Genomic DNA, 16,948 nt, shown 5'->3' with positions numbered 1-16,948 from the left:
GATGAGACGGGGTTTGGGCAGTTGGCTCTTTAGGCGGCGCTTCCTGGGGGCGAGGGCGCCATGGCGCTGCTCTGGTTGCAGCGCTTCGAGCTTCTGCTCTTTGCTGCTACTTTCCTGTGCGGAGCCGTGGCGGCCGTGGCGCTGACCCGGACCCAGGTGCGGCTGTGGGACGGGGCCGGCCGTCGGGTCGGGTAAGCGGGGGGCCGGTCGAGCCTAACACGGAGAGACAGCTGCTGTCCGGGCAGCGGCGTTCTGGCGCGCTGCTTCCCGGAGCCAGTGGGCCGGGTGAGGTCGGGCGGCGGCGGCGGCGGCGGCGGCGATGATGTATCGGTGCTAGTCGCGCTCTGTGGCCCAGTCCGCCCAGGTCATGCTTCGGAGGCATTCCTTCGCCCGTGGAACGAGTCCTCAGGCGTGTCTAACAGGATCAGATATAGCCCGGCCTGGTGGCTGCCTCTGCATTACTTCAGCCTAGCTATGAAACAAGGGGGCCCAGGCCCCCTTTTAATGAGACAGTATTGTGCTGAGCTACGCCAAGAAATAAAGCACAGTATAGCAGAGATGATCAAACTGCCAAATGGCTGCAACACCCCTTGTTAAATGACAAAATAGTAGCAGAAGCCAATCAGTAGTTTACGTTGAGTCTTTACCCCAGTCCGGCAATCGTGTTACCAAACACTCGTTTAAACCCTACGAGTAGGCGCTATTACGCCTATTTTGCAGGTTGGAAAACACTGGAGATAGTTGAAGGTTACACAAGTCTGGTTCTACTCCAGGATTTCCGTACGAGGAGAGACTGGAACTTCTGAAGCATTTCTGAAACTCAACTGTATTTTATAGCCACTGCATATTTCCTGATCCTTCTGGCTACTGCAGGTTTGATTTCCCTAGCCGACTCTTTAATCTCCTGGCCCAGAAACTGATAGGGCATAAATAACTTCCTAGGAAGGCCCTGGGCTAGGATATTTCCAACACCTGCCAGAAGCCTGCATTCAGAGGCATTAGCCTAAAAGCTAGGACTCAGCAGCTTCTTTCCACAGGGCTCCTTCAGGGGCAGCTGTCCCCTGTATGGTGTGGCCACCCTGAATGACTCCTCCTTGGCCCTGTCCCGACCCTCGGCCCCATCCCTCTGCTACTTTGTGGCTGGGGCTTCTGGCCTACTGGCCCTCTACTGTCTCCTGCTTCTGCTCTTCTGGGTCTACTGCAGCTGCATCGAGAACTCCCAAAGGTGACTGCCCACTCTGAAGGCGGGGGCTGAGGTGGGAAGAGTCCCACCTCAACCACAAGGCTTATTCTCTCCCTCCTCATAGAGGCCGTACGGGGCTCTGCATTGTATTGGCCATCTCAGCTGTAGCCATCTTCCTGGTTTTAGTGTCTGCCTGTATCCTCCGATTTGGCACCAGTTCCCTCTGCAAATCCATCGTCTCCCTGAACATAACTAGGTAACTGGAGAGGGAGGGAATCCTGGTTGGGGCTGACTACCTTTTCTCTGCAGAGGGGATTCTATACTCCTCCCTTTCATATCCCCATCACTTCTCATCTCCAAGGACACTTGAGCACATTGGTGTTTGGGGGTATATCCCCTCCCCCTCCTTCTCATAACTGTCTCTTTGACCTCACAGCTGCTCTGATGCTCAGAGAACTCCATGGATACCCCCTGGAACCGCTCTGCAGTTTTACTCCAACCTACACAATGCTGAAGTGAGGTCCTGGGATATGAAAGACTGGGTGGAGACTGGGGGATACACAGATTCATATAATGAATCATATAATACAATCTGTAGTTGCAGGAGTGCTCCCCAGTGAGAGGCTGAGAAGAGCTGTCAGCCTGACAGTGAATAGCTAGGAGTGGTCTGTGGGTGCAACTGGATTTGCAATGGTCCCACTCCTCTCACTCCTGTTCGTGTCTCCCACAGACCTCCTCTTGGGTGAATCTGGTATTGTGGTGTATGATCTTGGTGCTCCAAGTCGTGCAGCGGAAGTCTGAAGCCACCCCAAACTGGCCTCTGGAGAGAGGTGACCCTGAGTGGAGGTCTGAGACAGACGTTCTTGTTGGGCCCCGCCTTTCCCATTCCTGAAGACTACCCAAAGTATTTCCTGCAGCCAAAGACTCCATGCCCAAGTGCCTGCAAAAATCCTCTTGCCCCCACATGGCCCTGTTTATGCCAGGAGCCTTAGTTTTCCCTCTAGGAGGGAAGCAGGATGAGAGGCACTCTCTTCCTCTAGCTGTTTTTGTACCAAAATATTATATTATTTTCTTCCTTCATCTCTGTACTGAGTTTTTTGTGTTAAACCACCATAGGTAGATGGACGGGAGTCAGGAGTGAAGGCTAAACAGACATGGGTCAGGGAGTTCCCATCCTGGCTTAGCAGAAAGGAATCTGACTAGTATCCACGAGGATGCAGGTTCCATCCCTGGCCTTGCCCAGTGGGTTAATGACCCAGTGTTGCTGTGAGCTGTGGTGTTGGTTGAAGACACAGCTCAGATCTGGTGTGGCTGTGGTGTATGCTGGCAGCTGTAGCTCTGATTTGACCTCCTAGCCTGGGAACCTCCGTATGCTGCAGGTGTGGCCCTAAAAAGCAAAACAAAAAACAACCACAAAAACCAGACATGGGTCAAAACTTAAAAAGGTTCCACTACAGATGCAAGGAAAGCATCCTTGTGCTACCTGTCTGACTGTGGCAACCCAGAACGAGTATTTCCAGGGGAAAAATACTCTGCACCTCACAAATACCTTTGTGAACATAAAAGCCTGCTTTACTCCAAAGAATTTAAGTTTATAAGGGAAAAAAAAAAAAAAACTTAAAAGGTACTGGCAGGTAGCTGCCCTCGGGAAGAGTGCTCTTTTATTTGCTGTCAATGAATTCTGGGCCCCCTGTGTGACCAACTGCTGCCCCGCCCCTAAGTTTCAGATTTTATTCCCCTCTGGGAGGCCTGAATGAGCTGAGGTGGTTTCTTCACAAGCTACGGTAGGCACCCACAGTAATATCAAAGAGTTTTGTGTTGGGGAAGTGTCCAGCTTTGTCCAAGAGGAAGTAGAAGCGTCGGCCTTTGACCTTCAGAGGCAACATAGCAGGGACTTCACCCCGATGGGCCATGCAGGATACTTGGTTCAAGGGAACAGTGAAATGGGCACCCAAGCCAAAGGGGGCATGAGTGGTGAGGGTCACTTGCTTCCCTCCAGCCCGTAGCATCACTGAGCGCACAGAGCGAAGGGTAAAGAGAAGACCAGCACTAAGTACCAGGGTACCTGCAGGAACGGCAAAGATTGAGGTTTTCACCGAAGAGCTACTAAGCAGTAACTCTTCCAGTGCCCCCTGAATAAAATAATTGTGATAGTAACTCCTCCTGAGCACGTCTTACACCCGTCATGTATGCCATTTCTCCCGAAAGCCTTAACAGATGTGCATCCCCGTTGAAAACACGGCCCAGTAACTTGCTCAAGGTCATGAAGTGAGAGGCAGAACTCAGCCTGAGCCTGTTCAAGGGCTTGGCGCTCGCGGACTGCCAACGCCGGCGTACCTCCTGCGTAGCCTGGAGGGTTGGGAGCCCCTTACTCTCGCTTGAGCAGGGAGGAGTGTGCCTGCCACTCCCGCCCGCCCACACTTACCGATAGTGCCGCAGCCAAGAGCGAGGCCATAGCGCCAGAGCGCGGAGCGTAGGTCCAGGCGGCCACGGTCTGGGGACTCGGTGTCCGGAGGCCGAGCCGGGGCCGGGGGGCGGGTTAAGGCGGCAATGGCCAGGGAGGCCCAGAAGACGCCCTGGCCGGCACAGAACAGCCCGAGGACGGCGAAAAAGCGGCCTCGTTCGTGCTCGAAGAGCAGCACGTCCCGTGGCGGGGCTGCATCGTGCAGGGCCCGGCGCGCGGGTCGGGACTGCAGCGCCAGAAGCAGCCGCGCGGGTATGCGTGCCCCGGGCGCCGCCATGGCCCCGCAAGGGGCGACTTCCGGGGCGGGACTTCCTGCCGACGCCTCCTCCCCGCCCTCCCGGAGTCCCCGTCCGCCGCCTCCGTCCCCGCCCTCTAGGCCCAGCCCTGGCCTCCCTTCCGCCAGCACACGCAAAGGGCAAGGCTAATACAGAATTGCACGCTCTACACAAAATACAACATCACTCTTTATCTTAAAAAGTAGGAAGGATCGTGGGGTTAAGTACACAAAGCACCTAAGTCCTTTGAGTAGTTTAGTGTCAGTTCTACAAAGTAAGCTTTGGCTTCCTGGCACCAGAGGCTCAATCTCCTGGAAGTCTTCCAGAAGGCAGGTGAGGAGAGGGATCCAGCAGCACCCCCTCCTCGGTCACAGTCAAAGGGTGGCCTGGGGGCCGGAGAGGCGACAACCATGGCAACGAGACATCAATATATCCAAGGGCTATTTACAGGTGCCTTCTCTTGGAGCACAACTATGGGTCACTTTATGAATGCCACTTCTGGGATCTCGCCCTTGGCCTTAGGGAAAAATAAAAGGTTGGTAGAGTGAGGTGGATGGCACCCATGCCCCCAGCTTACTTGACCCTCTTGAAGGCTTGGAGATCTCTTTTTGCCACCCATTCCCTTACCTTGAGATGAGTAAAGGCCTGGGCAGATCTGGTGTAGTCCCAGTTGTTGTCCTGAAGACACCTGGAGCAGGGCAAGAACAGACACCTCTGTGAGAAACAACCACAGTCATTTTGATCACCAAAGGCCACTTCAAAATCCATTCTAGGGAGATCCCGTTGTGGAGCAGCAGAAAAGAATCCGACTACTATCCATGGAGATGCAGGTTCAATCCCTGGTCTTGCTCACTGGGTTGGGGATCCAGCACTGCCGTGAAGGTCACAGATGTGGCTCAGATCCCACAATGCTGTGGCTGTGGTGTAAGCTGGCAGTTAGAGCTCTGATTCGACCCCTAGTCTAGGAACTTACATATATGCCTCATGTGTGGCCTCAAAAAAAAAAAATCCATTCTATAGAAATACACGCCTGAGTTTGCCAACAATTATATACACGCTGTTATACTCTATACAAATGAAAAACTGGTAAAAATCCAAATGTCCATCAATGGTCTTTTGATATTAAGTAACTATTTCTACTAAATAGCTAATAGAAACAAGACTAAGGTAAGTTTTACACTAATAGGGAAAAATGCTCATGGGATAAGTAAAGTCAGTTGCAGAACAGTATAAAAAAGGGACTTCGCTTTGGCTTTAAATTGTTATGCTAATTTACGCACAAAGAAATTTTTTCTCAGGGACAATCTTTTTCTTTCTTTTTTTTTTTTTTGCCACGCTCACAGCATACATACCTTCCCAGGGCAGGGACAGAACCCACACCACAGCAGTGACCCAGGCCACAGCAGTGACAGTGCTAGATCCTTAAGCACTAGGCCACCAGGGAACATCCCCTTTTTTAAAAGCAATTAAAAAAAAAAAAGGTCTGGTTTTAAAAATTTTATGGGCACTCATTATTCACCACCAGCCCTACCTCAGTTTACCCCTGTGCCTACACAGGCCCAGTACTCACTTCTGGGACCACTCAAGGTTCATGCCAGACTGGGTAGAGAATGCTTGCAGCATTTCCTGCTGTTCTGGGGAGAGGGTGGGCACTGGGCTGGAGGAAGGCGTGGGCGCCGGCATGGCGAAGGCTCTTTGGATCTCATCGGGACTGGCATTCCGCACAAACAGCTCGTCGTTTACGATGCACAGCCTTGGAGACAAAGAGCACCTTAGACACAGCGGGACAGACAGAGAACCTCATCCTCCCACCGTCACTCCTCGTTTGACACTCAGATTCCTTCAATACCCACGAGGTCCCTTCATCATTCACCCCCTTTCCTGTGGACTCTATGTATGGGATTACCTACCAAACACGCTAGAATTAGACATTCTCCCCCAACCCACAGACAGTTCTTAGCCCTCATTTATTTTCACAACAGACTCAGAAAGTGAATGCTGTTAAACTGATTTGCAGATGAGGAAACTTGCCCTTGGCTAGAAGTAGTGGAGCCAGGATGGAAGACCCAGGCAGCTGGACTCCAGAGCCAAACCCTTCACCACTGTGTGAGCCTCCTCTGCTCCCTCAGCCTTTCTGAAATTCTGAAAATGCCCAGAGGGGTGACTCCACCGTCCCCACATTTCACAGTGGTGGGGGCCAGGGATTGGGGACTGGGGACTAGGACCCCACGCGCTAAGTCAAACACTCACCCTGAATTGCTGCCAGGAACAGCCACGAACGTCCGGGTAAAGGCTCGCAAAGAGTCCCGAGATTTTCCATCCACTGCAATGACAACACAGGTGATGACCCCTCCGAGTCACTCATGCTTTATGTTTTCAAACAGCTTCTCAAAAATCATGGTCTCATCTGCCACAAAGAACCCTAAGGGGGCCAGGCAGGGGTGACAGTGTGTATACAGGGGAAGCAGAGTTGGGGGCAGGGGGTCCGAGGCCAGGGAGGGCAGTCATGATGACACTGTTGTCCACTAACCACACTCGTGTGCCAGACCCTGTGTCAAGGACTTTATCAATCACTTGATTTACTCCCCACGACAGAAGGCTATTACTAACCCCTGCCCCTTACAAATAAAGACTCAGGCTCAGGGGTGATGTCGACTGCCCAGACACAGAGGACCGAGGTTGGGACAGAAACTCAGATCTGCTTGACTCCAGAGTCTGTGTCCTCGTCACCCTCAGGTTTTGCCCACCCACATCCCAGAGGGGAAAGCCAGGCGGGGAGGGCAGGCCAAGTGGAGACGGTGACGGCGGGGCAGGGCGGGAGGAAGCGGTCAGGGAAGAAGAGAGAAGGCAGCTGGGAAGCTGAGGGTGGGTGCTGAGAACGACAAGCTGCAAACTCGGGACTCCAAAGAGGCTCACCTTCCTTGAAGACTCCATTGACAGAAAAACACAGCAATGTGCTCTGGAAGAGAAGCAGCAGCAGCAGTTACCCCACAGGCTGCCAGCCAGAGCCCGGGTCCTCAGGGCCTTGCAACCGCCCCTTCCCCACTTCGGGGCCGTGTCAGGGAAGAAAACAGGTGCTTACTGTCTGGGCGCTTATGTCTACCACGAAGGAATTGATATCATGCTGAGTTTTGGGCAGCTCGTTGAGAAAGGCCACCACGTTGAGACGCGTGTGCTTCAGCAGCCTGAACCGCAGGCCTGTGGGGGGAGAAGAACCCAAGGTCAGGGGCTGCCACGCGCTCACCGACGCCATCCCCCTCCCCTTCTCCCAACTTGTTCTGCTCACGTCACACACTTACTAGGGTCTTTAAGCTTCTTCACATTCCTGCTATCCTTGAAGTACTCGGCCAAGTTGCTTCTGGGGGGATAAACGGAAAAGGAGGTAGTGGGCAGAGCAGCGTGGATGCTAGCAGGTGCCAGCCTGGGTCTGCTGAGAAATGCTGGCCCCAGGCAGCTTCTGGGCTGTGATACTCACCGAGCAGGGTTCTGGGGGATGAAGGGGATGCTCAGGGAGCAGCAGGCCCCATCATGGTAGGCATCCAGGAGCCGCTGCCGGTCTCCAGAGTCATATACTGCATAGTACCTGCGGGGAAAACAAAAGGACCAATGGCTCCCACGAGTGAGATGCGGTGGGGCCAGCCCACCTCTCCCCTGCCTCAGGGCCCAGGACACTTACTGCTGCAGGAAGTGCAGCACCAGATTCTTCAGGGTCTCTGTTCCAAAATAGCTTCCCTGGAATCAAACAGATGTCAGAATCACGTAACCAGGACTCTCAACACCAGTCCTGACTCAGCGCCCCGCACTGCACAGCCCACTCACCTTGCAGGGTGGTAACATCGTGGGGGCTTCAACATCAAAGGCAATTGGTGGGGGTAACTCGTGGCCATCCTGCAAAAAGGGAGCAAAAGTGGACAGTGTAAACCAGAGAAAAGGAATTCCTATCGTGGCTCAGCGAATTAAGGACCGGACACTGTCTCTGTGAGGGCGCATGCAGGTTTGATCCCCGGCATTGCTGTGGGTTAAAGAGCTGGCACTGCTGCAAGCTGTGACATAGGTGGCAGATGCAGCTCAGATCTGGAGTTGCCGTGGCTGTGGTGTAGGCCGGCAGCTGCTGCAGCTCTGATTCGACCCCTCGCCCAAGAATGTCCATATGCTGCAGGTGTGGCATAAAAAAAGAAAAACCAACCAACCAACCAAAGAAAAACTATAGAAAAAAGGCTAGATGAGTAATCTGATGGGTGAACTAAGAGTGAGGGGTCCAAGGTCAAGTGTAAAGGGAAACAGAAAGGGTCCATGAATCCTGATAAGACGCAACTTTTGTCTATGGGCACTTTTCTGAGAAGAAAGGATTATAGGATTTGTCAGATTCTCAAAGGGCTCTCTCTGTGCCCCCAAATTAGCAGCCACATAAACTCATCGGGCAACACTCTGAGGGTGGGAGATGCTACCCTCCTCAGAAGAGAATAAGAAAAGTCAGGGACTCACCAGGCGTAGTAATTTGGGGAATCGTTCTCGAATGGCGCTGTCAAGAACGGGACAGAAGTGAGTGATGCTTCAGAGCCACCGGGCCTCCTGGGCTGCACTAGGAGCAAATACACCAACACCCGAGGGACAGCCCACCCCATCCTGCTTGTCCTCGCCCTCTTCCCCAGCCTCTGAGCTCCAGGAAAAGCAGCCCCACTCCCCGCCTCACCCGGGGCACCCAGAAATGACTGCCTTGAAGGCCGACTCTCTTCTCTCTGCCTGACCCCGAGCGCCACAGGAGCAGCGCTCCCAGCCCGGGCTTTAAGCCAGGACCTCCTCTCCCTCCCTGCCCCCCTTACCTTCCACCTACTCACCTGTGCAGCCCCGGGAGGAGGGAATGGGGTGGGAGCCCAGGGGCTCCGCTGCCTCAACAGGTATCCATCACTTCTGCCAGGTCTGGCCGTGGCCAAGACCAGAACACACCACAGGGATGGCACAGGATGTTGGGGCAGGGAGACGAGCAAGGCAGGGCTCAGGAGGAGGGGAGGCCAAGGAAGAAGAGAAGGCAGGGAGAGGAGAAGAGAGAGAGGACAGGTAGGAGGGGAGGGGGTGAAGGAGAGACGAGGGAGACACAGGTGCGCAGAGAGAAAAAGGAAAAAGAAAGCAAAGAAGCCGGAGCTCTACAGGGCGAAGAGCCACCCAGAGAGAAGAGGGAGAACGAAGGGAAGAAGGCGCCTGACCCAGCCTTTTCCTTCAGCTCCCCTCTCCCTGTGGTCCAAGGAGGACACGGGAAACAAATCCTCGGTGTGGCGAGAGGGCGGCTGCTGTTGGCCAGGTCTCTGTCTGCCACCTGGGTCCCGATCTGAGCTGGGCGTGGGAAGCGAGACAGCCATGGGGGCAGGAGACCTCCCTCAGAAGGCGTGAGGGTTCAGGCCCCTGCAAAGTTGGGGGGGTGAGGGTCTGTGCCCCACCTCTGTTGGCCCCCAAGTCCTCTCCTGATGGCCCCTCTGCGACTGTGCCTGTCTTAGGTTGTTCCTTCCCTGAGGAATCTTACCCGTCTCTGGCTAGCCAGCCATCCTCCGGGGCCAAGCAGGGTGATGTGAGGTGTGCGAGCGAGGGAGGGGCAGCGCCCCCGGAGAGGGTCAGTTCTCCGTCTCCTTGCAGCCTACGCCCCCGCGGCCTCCACGCCCAGCACCTGCCTGGGGATGCCCTCGCCTGCCGGCGGGGCCCCGGCTCTGGTCACATGTCTTAGGGACCCCAGGTTTCTCCTCCAGGGAGGGCTCAGCTCAGAGCACTGGGCAAGAGACACCGTCTGCCTGGCAGCAGCCCCCAGGAGGCCTCCACCTCAGCGGGGGCGGGGAAGCCCAGGCGGCAGCCTTGGGCGCGTGGACTGAGAGAAGCGGGCCCTCCTGGCCCAAGTGCAGAGGAGGGAAGGCCCATCAGCAGAAGCCCCGGGGAGGGAGGGCTTTCTCTGCCCAGGGGCAGCAGGCTCTTGGCTGCTCAAATCAACCCCACGTGTGGGGCACATACACGACACCCCCTGGTCACGGGAGAAAAGGGGAGATGCTCTTCCTGGAACAGAGGGCAGGGAGAGTCTGGAAAAGGCTGTGCTCAGGAAGGAGGGAGAAAGGCCACAGAACCAGCAAAGAGCAGTCAGGTGGGAAGGAAGGGCAGGAGACCAGGGCCAAGCTGGGGACACGGACAGACGAGAGGGAGGAGCACGTGATCCTCCCAAAGGACAGGTGGTTCCAGCTCAGGGCTGCACATCTCCTGCAGATGGGCACTGGTCAGGGGGCAGCAGCTCAGCCTCCCGGGGGGTGAAGGTCCCCAGGAGGGGAGACAGAGGCTACAACTGACCTGATGTAGGTGGACTGGTCTCGGAAGGTATCACACAGGGTGTTTCCATCGAGCCACAGCTCTTCTAGCTTCAGCCCTTTGATCTTGTCCAGCTCCCGCTCAGACTTCAGCTGCAAGGGAGGGGGGAAAAGGCGGGTAGGCAGCCAGCTGGATCCCCACTCGTGCCCCCCTGCCCCCCGTAATCCCCCTCGACTCTGAAACGCCCGCCCCCTGTCTCCCGCGGTCAGCACCCTCTGCCCACCCACCCCCCCTTCAGAACACAACCAGGCTCTCCATCTCACCTCGTTTCCAGAGAGATTTAGGATCTTTAGATTCGGTGCTTTCTGCACGACGTTGGACAAGTCATCCAGTCTGTAGAGCTTGTTATTGCTCAAGTTCAAGGACAACAGCTGTGGGGAGAGAAGAGTTTAGAGGAAGCACGGCCAGCGAGGGGATTAGAAACAAGCCTGCCATGAAGGCCCCTCCCATCTACACCACCCCCGTGTCCTCACGCCCCGCGGGCGGGACAAAGGCCTCACCTCAGGGATGTTCTCTTCGATGATGCGCAGGGCGGCTGCCATGCAGCTTCTGCGGTTCAGGACCACGTCGATGTTCTGGGCCACCAAGTCTTCAGGAAGGAAAGGGAAGTCAGTCTGAGGGGGTGTTGGGGCCCGCACCATTCTCCAACTTTCTCTGCCGGACTGAGCCCCCTCTGTCTCCAACCGTCTAAGCATTCCTGCTGTGGACCGTACCTGGGTCTGTACGGAGGCCCTTGAGGTCAAGGGCTTGCTGGGAGCCGTCGTATCGTTTGCTCATGATCAGCTACAGAGGAAGACAAAGCGTTCAGCAGCAGTTCAGCAGTCTCTGGGGCTGTGTGTGTGTGTGTGTGGGTGGGTAGGTGGGTGTGTGTGGGGGGTGACAACTGGAAGGACACACCCATTCAGCCCACCGGCCTCACCTTGAGCTGCTCGACTTGCTCCGGCTTCAGCTCGTTCTGCACAGTGTGGGGCGGCGGAGAGGAGTTGATGATGATAGATATCTGCGGACAAGGAAGACCCGGGGCAGGGTGAACTCGGGGAGGCCCGAGCCCCGGGACCGAGACTCAGTCGGAGCCCTGAGCACCAAGCCCCGCCCCCGAGCACGCCAGGCCCTTTGCACACACCCTGCGGTTCTCCCGATCCAAAATCTTATAGTTGACAGCCTTCAATGCCGAGGCGGTACTGGCGTCCTCGACAAAAAACTGGGCCCGTGTGTTTTCATAGTGAAACTGCCGGAAGAGGAAACAAGAGTGTCAGGCCTGGAGCCCAGAGCCCCTGGCCCAGCTGGTACCTCCACCTCCCCTGGGGCCCGGCCAGCCACTCACGCCGGAGTTTACCTCAATGGGAGTGAAAGGGACACTGCACTTGCTCTGAATCATGCCCAGGAGCCATGACTTGTCGTATTTCCTGCCATAAGGAATCTGGAGGAGAGAGAGAGAGAGAAAAGGGAACAGCGTACAACCATCGCTGACCAGCAGGCCTGCCCTCGTGCTCTCTTCATATCACCGGCCAGCTCTAAAACATTTTCGAAAGAAATGGCCAGTGAAAGCTTTTCTATTCAAGCCAAACACAGATTCCTTAACCTCCTCTTTGTCTATTTATACTGGGCAGAATTTTTCCTCAAAAGAATCAAACTGTTTCTTTTTTTTGGGGGGGGGGGACCTAATTGTGGCCTGAAAAATTCCTGGGCCAGGTTTTGAACCCGTGCCACAGCTGTGACCCAAGCCACAGCAGTAACCCTGGATCCTTAACCTTGCACCACCAGGGAACTCCTCAAATTGCTTGATTCTAAAAGTTGCAAGGTGTCATTGATAACCTGCCTGGCTCAGAGAACCCCAGGGCCCCCAGCCGCCACGCTGGGCTTGAGGGCGATGGAGAAATCCGGAGGAGTCAGTCCAGCTCCCAACCACAGTTGCCACATTTCCCTTTAGATGCCCCCCCCAATCCCACTTGTCTCCTTCTCCTTTTCTGAACCTGCTCATAGGTTTTTTAAGACAGGGATTCTAAGGAGAAAGAATGGCCACCTGACTGTGGAGTGAGCCGCTGAGAAGCCCAACCTTGTGATGTGCGAAGGAAACCCCTCACCCTGGGCCCGGCCCCCCAGCACCCCGGCTCTGCGCCCTTGCCAAGACACTCACTGTAATCTTAAACCAGTTCTTTGAGGTCCCATCCTGGCTGGTGCCGGCTCCTCCCCTCTCTGGAGGAACTCTGTCTCTCCGCAGAGGCACCGTGACGTGAATTCGAGACCGCTCGTGCCAACCATCGCCCCGACGGTTGGGTCGCGGAGCATAGGGGTTGCTGTGGGGGAAGGAGGGAATCAAACATCCACAAAGTGAGGCCTGTCTTCTCGGGGACCTTCGTGCCCTGGTGTCCGGACCAGGCCTACGGCTGTTCAACCAGGAGGCTGGTTCTGGCATGTCTCTCTCGTCCAGCAACGAAGAGAAATGACACACGCACTGTGGTGAGAAGGCCACGGAAACAAACGGGTCGCTGAACTCAAACCGGACAAACTGGTTACTCACTATCGTAGTCGGGGAACATCCTGGGCGTCGCTCACTGCCACATCTCTGTCATCTTCCTCAAGGCGGGAAGACCGAATGCTAGAACCTCCCCTTGCAGAGCGCCGGTTCCCCTCGCCACACTTCCACCGGAAAGGGCCTCGGCCTTTCTTCCTTCTTTGAGGGAAACTAACTCGATCATCGTGCTCTGGGGTTGGAAACGGGACACAAATTAGAAAATACATCCCTGGTTCAGCTCCCCTACTGGGCGATCCCAGTATCCAGCACCCTGCACTACCAGACAGGAGACACACAATCACGACAGAGCCCACCTCCTGGCAAACTCCTCTGCCTGGCCAGGGAAAGAACCTTCTCCGTGGGATGGCAGCAAAAGGGAAACATCCCTGGAAAACTGTGTATAAGGCTTTAGAAAAATGAAGCAGAAACTGGAACTACAAAGGAGAAGCAGAATGTGGAAGTGCGAGTGTCCCGAGCAGTAACTGGACACAACTCACACTCGGTCAGGTCACCTGAAAACTGCCTGCTCTCAAGTGCCCAAGTCTACTTAACTCCACTGGAAATGTGGTCAGTGATTATATCTTGGGAAACCAATCACAAAGGAAAACCAATCACAAGGGGAAAAACCAATCTCAATGATTACATCAGCTCTGGTAAACAGGACTCTTGCCTATAGAGCACAAATGTCAGTTACAAATATGACCAATTTAAGACCTTTTTTTTTTTTTTTTTGGCTGCACCCACAAGGCATACAGAAGTTCCCAGGGCAGGGCTCAAACCCATGCTGCAGCAGTGACAGCATCAGATCCTCGACCTGCTGAACCACCAGGGAACTCCACAAGCATCTTCTAAAGTCTTGTTCTCCTCTCAAAAGACTAAAAATAGAACTACCATATGACCACCAGCAATTTCACCCCTAGATATACATCTAGAAAGAAATATATAATGCAAAAAGATTCATGTTCACGGTAGCACTATTTACAGTAGCCAAGCTATGGAAGCGATCCTAGTGTTCACCAAGAGACTAATGGATAAAGATGTGGTGCATACACACACACATAACGGAATACTATTCAGCCATCAAAAAGAATGAAATCTTGCCATAGTTGCAACATGAATGAACTTGCAGGGTATTACGTTTAGTGAAATAAGCCAGAGGGAAAAGGACAAATACTATGTGACATTACCTGCAGGTGGAATTTAAAAAAATAAAATGTATACAGCAAAACAGAAACAGACTCACAGATACAGGCAACAAACTAGTGGTTATGAGGGGGAGGGGCAAGATAAGGCAAGATATGGGATTAAGAGATACAAACTACTAAGTATAAGAGAGATAAGCCACAAGGATCTGTTGTACGGCACAGGGAATGACAACGATTATTTTCCAATAACTTTTAATGGAGTGTAATCTATAAATACAGGAATGACTATGCTGTACACCTGAAACCAACATTACATTGTAAATCAACCTTCCTCAATTTAAAAAGATTTAAAAAAAAAAAAATCTTGCTCTCCAACTGCCACTCTCAAGTGAATGTGAAGTGTGAGTGACCCAGAGTAACTGGACACAATTCGAACCCCTCAAAAGTCACCCGACATCCGCTTTCTGTGGGCCCACCCAAATCTACTTAACCCCGAGGTGACCCCTCTCACAGGTGGCAAATCCGTCCTCATGATTACACTAGCTTTCGGGGAAACAGCTCTCCTTTTGCCCATACAATACAAACACCACACACAGATAGGACCAATTTAAGGGCTTCTTTTAAAAGTCTTATTCTCAAACTGCCACTCTGAACGTTTGGGAGTGAGCTCTTTGTTTTCTTGGTCAGAAAAGGCTTTTAACTAAGGAGACAACTCCTGAATTCAGGTTCCAGTGGCAGTTAGGATGCTTCACCAAGGGTCCTCTCCAAGAATATGATCCTCTGAACCCTGGTGTGTAGGAAGCGCTTCTTAAAAAAGACCCATGAAGGAGTTCCCTGCGTGGCTCAGTGGTTAACGGACCCAACTAGGATCCATGAGGATGCGGATTCAGCCCCTGGCCTAGTTCGGTGGGTTAAGGATCCGGCGTTGCTGTGGCTGTGGTGTAGGCCAGCAGTTACATCTCTGATTGGACCCCTAGCGTGGGAACTTTCATATGCCTCGGCTGGGGCCCTAAAAAGCAAAAAAAAGAAAGAAAGAAAAAAAAAAAAGACCCACGATACAGATGGCCTACAGGCACATGAAAAGATGCTCAACATCACTAATTATTAGAGAAATGCAAATCAAAGCCACAATAAGGTAGCACTTCACACCAATCAGAATGGCCAACATTAAAAAGTCCACAAAAACAAATGCTGGAGAGGATGTGGAGAAAAGGCAACCCTCCTACGCTGTTGGTAGGAATGAAAACTGGTGCAGCCACTACGGGAAAGAGTATGGAGGTTCCTTAAAAAACTAAAAATATGAGTTTCTCAAGAAGTTACCCTAGGAAAAAAGTAATAAATGCACACAAGTCGTTGCTAACATTCACTGAGCACTCTTCTCCAGTGTCAGGCACTATGCTCCAGGCACCTGACATGAATGATCTCGTTTTAACACACACACACACGGAGACAAACTCAGAAGGCTGGTACTGTTTCTATCCTCATTAAGGAGATGGAAAACGAAGTCTGAGGGTGTAAGTTACTCAAGCTTGGCATAGCCAACTCGGGATTGAAACCTCGGCTCCTAACCACCGCTCTGGACTAAAACTCAGTGTAGTGTTTGGACCAGAACATCGAGTTGATGTGCAGATCTAAAATATTAAGCCTAAGCGACAGACGCGTTAGGTGGGGGAGGGGGCAAAATCGCCTGGACGCGCGGTAGAAAATAGGGCACATCAGCCCAGGAGAAGGGCACTGACTCACATTAAACAGTTTGGCCGCCAAATTGAACTGACAGGCATCAACCACCCACAAAGTTCAAAGGAATCTCATCACCCCACCACTGAGCCACCTCTCCGAGTCGCAGGGGCCCGCAAAGGGAGGATCCCAGCGTCAACAACCCCGGCACCCAACCCTCAAGCTCACCCAGGCCCCCGGGCTGCCTCGCCCCGGGCCCGCGCCGCGCCACCGCCGTTCCCCGTGGACGCCGGGCCCCTCGCGGCCTCACGCCCCGGCGCTGCGGCCTAGGCTGGCGCAGCCCAGCAGGGCCCAAGATCGACCGGCTCCCCGACCCAAGGGCCAGCACTGACCGTTGTATGACTTCCCTTCGTCCGCCATGGCGCAGCGAGCAGGGGCGGGCTCTGTCGCGGCCCGCGACACCGGCAAACGTCCGAACGCCCAGGCTCTCCCGGCTGAAGTGCTCCTACGCCGGATGCCGCCGCATTTATGCGGCCAGCGCGTCGCGCGCAGCCGACGTCCCACGGTGATGGGCGGAACCACTGGGAGACGCGCGTGCGCATTCGACGAGCGGACTAGCCGGGGGCGGGACTTGGCGTTGCACGCCCCGCCCAGGACCTGAGCTTGGGAAGCCGAGTTACCGCGGGTTCGCCGGCCCCCTGCTTTCATCCACCCCGCCGCTAGTAGCTCTCTGCTGGAGCACCTCCAGGGTCAGCGGTGAAGCGGAGAGGTGGCTACTGCAGCCCAGGATTCCGAGAGGAACAGGGAAGAGGGGCTACAGGAAGGGCTTCCGAGGAGTGGGAGACCAGGCCCTTAGGAGCGGGAGTGACCGCACATAGACACCTAGAAGGATCCAGCCAGGGCAAGTCTCAGCTCAGCCCTTTGACACTTGCAGATCTAGGCCTCGGTCTCCTCGCCTATAAAATGAAATAGAAAACTAACGGTAAACTCCTAGAGAGCAGGGGCTTGATTAATTCACGGCTTTTTCTCTCCGGCACCTGACTGGATACCATACTTAGCACGCACGCAGCAGGAACCCAACATATATTTGTGAAATAACTACTGATCTATGCATTCCCTCCGAGAGAGTTGCAATCAAAGGAGAGAAAAACGGCATTTGCCAGGCTTTGGCTGTCTTCACAAACCAACCCACCCACCAACCCACCGGGATGTGCTATGCTAAACCCACGTCTTGTGTCAACTGGGCAGTGAGGAGGCCAGCCTGACCACACGCTGAACACAGGCCAAAGGGAGAGGAAATATTAAAATGCCATGGCTAGGAAAGACCTGGGCTCTCCTGGACCCCTCAAA

At 54.1% G+C, this 16,948-nt stretch overlaps 3 protein-coding genes across 9 annotated transcripts; 1 reads left to right on the top strand and 2 right to left on the bottom strand.

Moving 5' to 3' along the window:
• Positions 1-31: 31 nt before the first annotated feature.
• On the top strand, positions 32-2,263 carry TMEM179B (transmembrane protein 179B). Of its 2 annotated transcripts, XM_013994201.2 has the most exons (5): positions 32-156; positions 1,038-1,225; positions 1,308-1,439; positions 1,620-1,698; positions 1,914-2,263. In XM_013994201.2, exons 1-5 carry the CDS (start codon positions 61-63, stop codon positions 2,073-2,075), a joined length of 657 nt encoding a protein of 218 aa, XP_013849655.1. In that variant the 5' UTR covers positions 32-60; the 3' UTR covers positions 2,076-2,263. The 2 variants fall into 2 exon arrangements, with proteins under 2 accessions (XP_013849655.1, XP_084867023.1); XM_085010897.1 differs by lacking the exon at positions 1,038-1,225 and having other exon boundaries at positions 32-191.
• A 545-nt stretch (positions 2,264-2,808) lies between these two features.
• TMEM223 (transmembrane protein 223) lies at positions 2,809-3,945 on the bottom strand. Its single transcript, XM_003353817.5, has 2 exons — positions 3,609-3,945; positions 2,809-3,248 (listed from the first exon to the last, which is right to left on the bottom strand). Exons 1-2 carry the CDS (start codon positions 3,922-3,924, stop codon positions 2,956-2,958), a joined length of 609 nt encoding a protein of 202 aa, XP_003353865.3. The 5' UTR covers positions 3,925-3,945; the 3' UTR covers positions 2,809-2,955.
• Positions 3,946-4,098: 153 nt separating this feature from the next.
• NXF1 (nuclear RNA export factor 1) lies at positions 4,099-16,128 on the bottom strand. 6 transcript variants are annotated; one of them, XR_014836437.1, is made up of 23 exons: positions 15,991-16,128; positions 12,783-12,966; positions 12,399-12,558; positions 11,598-11,681; positions 11,385-11,489; positions 11,181-11,261; positions 10,975-11,044; positions 10,762-10,850; positions 10,525-10,632; positions 10,244-10,353; positions 8,761-9,601; positions 8,408-8,444; positions 7,742-7,810; positions 7,599-7,654; positions 7,398-7,505; positions 7,222-7,280; positions 7,005-7,120; positions 6,839-6,881; positions 6,173-6,245; positions 5,493-5,675; positions 5,275-5,373; positions 4,550-4,610; positions 4,099-4,439 (listed from the first exon to the last, which is right to left on the bottom strand). XR_014836437.1 is itself a non-coding variant. In NM_001243350.1 (21 exon segments), coding segments are annotated over 21 exon segments (1,863 nt in total). In that variant the 5' UTR covers positions 16,019-16,128; the 3' UTR covers positions 4,099-4,400.
• Between the last annotated feature and the right edge of the window lie 820 nt (positions 16,129-16,948).

Source organism: Sus scrofa, chromosome 2 (assembly GCF_054392235.1).
Source record: "Sus scrofa isolate SSC_HxYL_T2T_F1_AM1 chromosome 2, Sscrofa_HxYL_maternal_Yorkshire_Landrace_v2.0, whole genome shotgun sequence".
In the NCBI taxonomy this organism is placed as follows: Eukaryota; Metazoa; Chordata; class Mammalia; order Artiodactyla; family Suidae; genus Sus; species Sus scrofa.
Note: the sequence above shows the minus strand (reverse complement) of the source record. Positions and strands in the feature narration are given on the sequence as shown.

Excerpts from the sequence above, each read along its gene's own strand:
- TMEM179B (XM_013994201.2), top strand. The coding sequence starts at position 61 with ATGGCGCTGCTCTGGTTGCAGCGCTTCGAGCTTCTGCTCTTTGCTGCT. Across the intron at positions 1,226-1,307 it reads TGCATCGAGAACTCCCAAAG|AGGCCGTACGGGGCTCTGCA; the intron begins GTGACTGCCCAC and ends CCCTCCTCATAG. Across the intron at positions 1,440-1,619 it reads GTCTCCCTGAACATAACTAG|CTGCTCTGATGCTCAGAGAA; the intron begins GTAACTGGAGAG and ends TTGACCTCACAG.
- TMEM223 (XM_003353817.5), bottom strand. The coding sequence starts at position 3,924 with ATGGCGGCGCCCGGGGCACGCATACCCGCGCGGCTGCTTCTGGCGCTG. Across the intron at positions 3,249-3,608 it reads TCTTGGCTGCGGCACTATCG|GTACCCTGGTACTTAGTGCT; the intron begins GTAAGTGTGGGC and ends CCGTTCCTGCAG.